Consider the following 7,368-nt stretch of genomic DNA (forward strand, 5'->3'; position numbering starts at 1 on the left):
TCCTGGGTTTCTGTTTGTGCTGCTTGTTGATATTTTTTCCTCTGGCCTAAATACACACAAATATAAACGATCGAAAAATGACTCTTGAATTTCTAGGAATCCCAGGGTAACGAAGTAGTTTTTCTAGTATTTATCATACTTGACAGAAATAATAAAATTCAGAAGCTGTTTAAAACTTGATCCAGAAATAAATTAAAATATGAAAAAGAAAGTGTTCCACAGACTTCTCTCTCCTAAACAAGTGTCCATTTAGAAGTCATATAGTTTATTACTTTCAAGGTCTGTTTGGGTTGGGATGCACAAACCGCCATGCGGTGGTGGTGGTGGTGGTGAGTGGAGCCATGAATGAACCTGTGGCTAAAATCACTGAAACCTCAAGACAGGGTTTATAGAAGCATATATGCTTTTTTTTTTTCTTTTGTTTTCACTTGTGCCACCTTGAACTGAGCCCAAATTGTGTCTTGTCTGTTTGTCTCTTTCCTTGCAGTGGAGCCCTTTAATACTCAACCCCAGTTACACTATATTGCACTTTCTAGGAGCTACAAAGGTAGTTGCTCAGCATGGTGCTGTGTTCTTGCTGACATATGTCTTTTTTAAACAGTTACGGCCTCATGCTCTCTCATGTCACTCCATTTTCCCGCTTACCAGTTTGAAACACACATCCGTTGCTTTAAGGCGGCTGAAGTTTTTAACAGTCTGTTAACTGTGAAAACTTTTCCTGCCCCCTAGTCACCTCCGGGTAGGAAACTTCTGGAAGGCTGCCTTCCTCACAAAGTAAAGATGGATCAGACATGCATGACGTTGTGCAAACATGCTGTGAGCTGCTGTTTTCTTGGTCTGAATATATTGCAATGGCTGAAAATTTCCATTTTGTATTCCATTTTTCATGGAGCTGTCATTTTAAGAAAGGCCAGTTGTTGACACCACTGCCTTTGCTGACTTTGAGTTTGGTCCTTTTGTATCTCCAGAACAGACAGCTCCAAGGTCTGAAGGGACTGTTCAATAAGAATCCCAGGCACAGTTCTTCAGAAAGCAATTCCCATTACGTGCGGAAGCGATCGATTGGAGATCGGATTCTCCGCCGCACGGCCAGCGCGCCGGCCAAAGGCAGGAAAAAGAGCAAAATGGGCTTCCAGGAAGTGGTGGAGGTAAAGGACTCCGTGTCCGAGGCTGCAAGGGATCAGGATGGTGTTGTGAGGAGGACCACAAGGAGCCTGCAGGTGCGCCCGGTCTCGATGCCTGTTGACAAGTGCTTTCTGGGGGCTTTGTCGCTGCCTGTATCCGAAACAGCAAAAGACACCGACGGGAAAGAAAACTCTCTGGGTAAGATGCTTTAAGTTTCTCTAAAAAGAGACCCCTGTAAGCAGCATTTTGATCTCTAGTTATTATAATGTGGTTGACATTTTGTAGTCAAAGTAAAACACACTGAAAAATAAGTAATTGTTAAAGTTATTTTTTTAAAAAAAAATGTATTTGTATTGATTTCAGAGAGGAAGGGAGAGGGAGAGAGAGATAGAAACACCAATGATGAGAATCATTGATCGGCTGCCTCCTGCACGTCCCCTACTGGGGATTGAGCCTGCAACCCCGGGCATGTGCCCGACTGGGAGTCGAACGATAACTTTCTTGTTCATAGGTCAACACTCAGCCACACCGGCCGGACTAAAGTGATTTTTTTAGACCAGATTTTAAACTTTGGGGAGAGGGTGGTAGAAGAGCTTAAGCCTCAACTCACATTGACATCTGAGAGTGACAGTGAGTGATGAGACACCAGCAGGTGTGACTGCAGGGATCTGTTGGGTCTGGTAGGGAGAGGTGAAGCCTGCAGACTATGAGCAGAGACCTTGGTCTTCCGGTGGGTGCCATATATACTGATTGCTCTCAGGTGGAATAGGAATGTATTGATTTTTCTGAAGTTGTATATAGTTGTTTTTCTCTCCCCAACATATAATACATTTCTGTGATTGGGAATGTTTATGGAGAAAGAGGGAAAACCAGATGTTAAAGCAAGTTACTATCTTCACTTAAACATCTCGGATTCCTCAGAGGTAGCTCAGGCGCTGTTTTCCTGTGGCCTCATTTCCCTGATCCCTGGATGCTGCTGGGAAGGCAGCCTGCCTGCAGCTCCTTCCTGGTCATAGGCTCCTCAAGCGTGTTACCCAGCTTTTCCCCTAATTTGACCATAATACCTCACTCATATCAAGACCTTGATAAACAGTGAGGCTTGCCTTGCAATGTACCGAAGACTTCTTGGCTTGTGTCGGTGACTCCTCCTGCCTTATTCTAGATAATTTAGCACCAAAACTGTGTTCGTTTGATGTCTCTGAAACTAGTATGTTTTAATTAAATCAGAATAATTTCAGACAAGTAGAATGTGATACCTATTTCTTTTGGGAAATTCTCCTTTTATCATACAATCTAATTTCAATAATCGATGTTCTCACAAGCACCATTTTGCTTATATTGATTTTTATTTTAAAGATATTCTAGGGAGACACACCAATTTTTGAATGGCTTATTTGAATAAGAAAAGGGAGTTTAAAAGTCTGAAATTTTTTGTTAAGAGGAATATCAGAGGAAAGATGAAATACATGATTCAAAATTTATATTAGAACTCCATTTGGGGGAAAATAAAACTATATTTAACAAAAATTGGTAGTTATTCTGTCAGTGCCAAAATTAAGATGTTAATACTATTAAGGTGAGTTAGAAAGTAATATTGAGGTGATGTTTCTTTTTTCCATTTAAAAAACAATTATATAAGTTAGTCTTTCATATATGTATATGTATATGTATATGTATAAGTATATATAAAATTTGTGGCAAATATGGAGCAATACATAGCCATGGAATGATTCAAGTTATAATGTAGAAAAAATATTAAGTAGAGAAAATGCTGAATAGAAAATTCTATACATAGTTCTATTCCTCTACAAAACTTACAGTGCCTGACTCTGAGTGGTAACATCATTGGAAATTTAATTATTTTCCTTATAATTTTAGGGTTTATCAAAGATTTATGATGAATATTTTTAGTTAGGAAAATATTTAATAATTAAACAAATTCTTTTTTATAGATTATGACTGAAAGCATTGAAATACTATTAAAAGAATATGTTCAAGAATTCTTAAACACCCAATATTGTCTTAGCACCATAATAAGCATAATGGGGTACCCCAAATTGCTGTGATTTGTGTGTTTTTACAGTTTTCCTTACTGTGCTTGATATTTTGCTGCCTCTTTTCGGGGAGATTGCAATATAAAATGTGTGTACTAGAAACAAAAATATGATAACAGAAAATTAGGCATTCACAAGGGGATAGAATTAGTGACCAATTCTTCAATTTTACATTTTAAAGACAATATATTGACATTTTAATATATTTATTGCACCTTCCATTTTGTTTTAGAAATTAATTATATCTTTTGCCAGAATGATTTTTAAAAATAATATGATTTGTACTTTTAAAACATGCTTAACTCTGAAAACTTATAGTATCTTGCTTACAGGTACCACAATACTTTGTTTAACAGAGCTGTCTTGTTCTGTTTTTATTGCCATGCTTCTGTGTAGTACAAATCTGAATAGGAAACAACTTAAGGTAATCCTCACTGTAAAAGTATGGTAACTCATTGACATTTTTTTTTGGATAATGAATATTACATCCTCCACTGATGTAATAGATATTCAAAGGGAAACTTCAGTGAAATTCCTATACATATATTTTACCATTTCTTCATCACACAGATACTTTGTTGAAAATCTATGCAATCCATAATTATATCCTTTCATGATGTGACAGATTTACATTCCCCATTTGTCTGTCTGAAGACAAACATGAGTGTGTGCAGCTTCTACATAAAGTGCTACATGTCACCTAAAATGTTGTCTGTTTCCTTCAGCAGAAGCTGAGGATGGCAGCAGAAATGGGAAGGCAAGCATAAAAGATCAACACTTTCCACATTTCAGCAAAAAGTTATCCTCTTCCTCCAGCGCTCTCCTCCACAAAGACATCAGCCAAGGGGACTCTGCTGTTTCTACTACCAAGATGTCAATCACAGAACAGGAGGGAGTGCCAGGTCCCAAGGGTGGGAGAACCAAACCAACAGTGTCAGGTGATGGCCAGGAACACCGCTGCCGCAACAAATCCCTCTCCCCAAGGAAGCATTTGGTTCTTAATCCTGCAGTTAACCTAACGCAAGATCTGTATGGTGTGAAAACTAAGGAGAATGGGAATGCCGGGGGCTCTGTGGAAGGGAAAAGCACCTTGTCAGGAAGCATCCTTTCTCAGAGCGATCTGGAGATTAAAAACGTGGATGGTAATTGCGGTAAGGGTCAAGCTACAACATCCTTTTCTTTGTCAGATGTCTCTACGCTCTGTCCTGACACACCTGACTTACATTCTACTGAGATTCTGCAGGAGAGTGACATTTCCCATCTTATCGACAATGTCACTTTAACGAATGAGAATGAGCCGGGCAGCTCCATCTCAGCACTGATTGGCCAGTTTGAGGAGACCAAGGATCAGGCTAACCTCACAGTTGTTTCTCCTCTTCATGGCACCCGTATGAGGTCAGACCATCCTCCCTTGCCCAACATGGACCTAAAAATGCCCTTCCAGCATGACTTTCCCAAGGGAAAACCCAAGGCATCCTTATTCTGCTCAACTCCTGAGCGGATTGCATTCTTAAGTCCTGAGGCCTCTGAACGCTCAACACACACAGTGGTTTGTGAAACTACCTGCACTCCTAACATCTCTAAAGCCAAACTAGATGATGGCCCTTCTGCTAAGGCCAAGACAGGGGCCACGGAGAGCAACCTGCCATGTTCCTCTAACACTTCTCACTGCTGGTTACCAAAAAGTCCCACCAATGGGAAAGACTGGGAAATCCTGAAGAACAGCCTTGCCCCTTCCCCCGACCTGACCCTGGGAGACGGAATAGCTGACCCCACACTCTGTCTAATTTCTGGGGAGAGCAGTCTTGTGGAAATTGATGGAGACTCAGCAAATCTGTCTATAACCACCTATGATTATAGGCGAGAAGGCACAAGTCCCCTTGCTTCTCCTTTCAAACCGAAGTACAGCCGGGATGTGGTGGACCATTTCCAAAGAGGCTTGAGAAACGGCTACTGCAAAGCGACTCTCCACCCTCCTGTCTCAGAAATATTCAACACTAGTCAAGATGTCAAAAATCAAAGTCATTCTTGTCGAGCCTATCAGGGTGCTGGTATTATGCACAAACACTTCTCCAATTCAGATGCAAAAATGAACCAGACCTGCGCGCCCCCGTCTGGTGCCCAAGACTTGCATGCCCCTGCGCCCAAGCAGCCCCAGCAGCCTCCTCTGCCTGTTCTGAAGCTGCCCAGTCCTTGCAAATCCAAAAGCCTGGGGGACTTAACGTCGGAGGACATCGCCTGCAATTTCGAAAGCAAGTACCAGTGTATCAGTAAGAGTTTTGTGACAACGGGCATCCGAGACAGGAAGGGTGTGGCTGTGAAGACACAGTCGTTAGAGCCTATGGATGCCCTGACCGAGCAGCTGCGGAAACTCGTGTCCTTGGAGCAGGAAGACAGCTGCCAGGTGCTGTATGCAAAGCAGGATGCCAATCAGCTCCCCAGGGCGCTGGTCAGAAAGCTGTCATCCAGGAGTCAGAGCAGAGTGCGCAATATTGCCAGCCGGGCCAAGGAGAAGCAGGAAGCCAACAAGCAAAAGGGTGTGAACCCCGCCCACGTGGCTGGAGTGGTTCTTCGAAACAAGCCCACGGCGCCCGCGCCCGCAGGGAACCGGCACTCCACGGGCTCCTACATAGCCGGCTACCTGAGCAACGCCAAGGGCAGCGGCGTGGAGGGCCGGGGCATCCCCGAAGGCGCATGCACAGCCCTGCACGCAGGCCACACCGACCAGCTTTGTTCGGATCATTCTGTTTTGCAGACAGAGCCAAGCAGCGATGATAAACCAGAAATTTATTTTCTTTTGAGACTGTGAGTTACATAATGCCGCATTTTCCATGTTTACAAGGTATTCTGTAGGACTGTCAAGAGTTTTCAGTAAACAGGGTCCTTGGCTTTGAAATGATTTGGACAGGTATTTTTAAACTTGTGTTGGTCTCCCTTTGACTCCATGAGTTCTCCCTGCATTTATGTATAGATTTGGGGGGCACTCCCCACGCACCTATATGATCTTTCTCTCCTGTGGTGTAAACTCTGTCGGTATGAAATATGTGCATGCCCTACATGCGAACCTTCTCAGTGGCTTGGGTGACAGTGTACGTATGTTTCACCTCTAATCACAGTCACCAATGTAGTCATTTTCACTCTCTAACCTGAGTTAGCTAAGAAGCTTTGCAAAGGACGGAGGGATGAATTCTTTATTTTAAAGCCATTTATCATCGTTCCTATTTTTCCTCCTTTGTTGAGAAGCCCAGATGCGTTTTTACAACTCGGTTAAAAGGTGGTTAAAATAGTTACCTTACCTTTTAAGATTTCTCTCCCCCAACCAGAATAAGAGTTCTGGTAGCTACTCCCCCCCAGACCCTCTCATTTTACAGCAGGCGGTGAGGGGGTGGAATAAAGCAAACTCCTGTATATAAGGACAAACTTGTTTGTTTTACATAAATTTTGTTACATATTTTTGCTAATGGCTTTGTATGTAACAAGAACACAGTTGCCAAGCTGTTTGTTGTACTTTTAAATTTTCTGATTAAATTATAGGCTGCAAATAATGGCTTTCAGAATGAGGGACTTCCAGACGCTAACAATGGTAGCAGAAATTGAAAACTTCCCCCAAAGCTTTTGAGAAAAAATACCCCCACAAAACTTTATCCTAATAAAACCCAAGTGAATAGATAATTAGAAGAAATCTTTTCCTTCAGGGAGCCAAGTAACTATATTTTAGTACCAACATACATTATTTTCACTGTGAATCCATTTTTTATTGCATGTTCAGATGTCTCTCTTTGCTTTTTTGTAACATTCACTGCAATGATGTTCTCCGGAAATTCATGAAAATATAATTAAAGCAGATTTTTAAACACTTGGTGACCCTTTCTTTTTTTTTCAATTGAAGTTCATATGATGACTGTTAAGTAAGGAACTCAGAACACTTGGAAATATTTTCCTTTTCATCTCTTTGCAGCAGAAGGGACAAGTTCTACAGGGGACGGTTTTAAGCAGCAGTTTATGTCTCTGGGTGTTTTCATTATGCTTCAAAGACCATATTTGTAAGGTGACTTGAAATGAAATCAAATATAATGAGTTCCTTGCATTTGGTGTTGATATTGCTAGTTTAAAAATATTCCTTCCTGCAGGGGAGGGTGGTTGGGAAGAGATCAACCAATGAACTTGTATGCATATATGCATAACCCGT

At 41.6% G+C, this 7,368-nt stretch overlaps 1 protein-coding gene across 1 annotated transcript in view; it reads left to right on the forward strand.

Moving 5' to 3' along the window:
- PLCH1 (phospholipase C eta 1) overlaps window positions 1–7,036 on the forward strand; it is a 171,969-nt gene extending 164,933 nt beyond the window's left edge. Inside the window, exons 22-24 of the mRNA XM_070406941.1 lie at window positions 488–547; window positions 969–1,323; window positions 3,905–7,036. Of these exons, the coding sequence (XP_070263042.1) occupies window positions 488–547; window positions 969–1,323; window positions 3,905–5,988 (2,499 nt within the window). The 3' untranslated portion in view covers window positions 5,989–7,036. The remainder of the gene's footprint in view (window positions 1–487; window positions 548–968; window positions 1,324–3,904) is intronic.
- Window positions 7,037–7,368: the final 332 nt, after the last annotated feature.

Source organism: Myotis yumanensis, unplaced genomic scaffold (genome assembly GCF_028538775.1).
Source record: "Myotis yumanensis isolate MYYU_CA2020_CCGP unplaced genomic scaffold, mMyoYum1.0.hap1 SCAF_2, whole genome shotgun sequence".
Classification (NCBI taxonomy): domain Eukaryota; kingdom Metazoa; phylum Chordata; class Mammalia; order Chiroptera; family Vespertilionidae; genus Myotis; species Myotis yumanensis.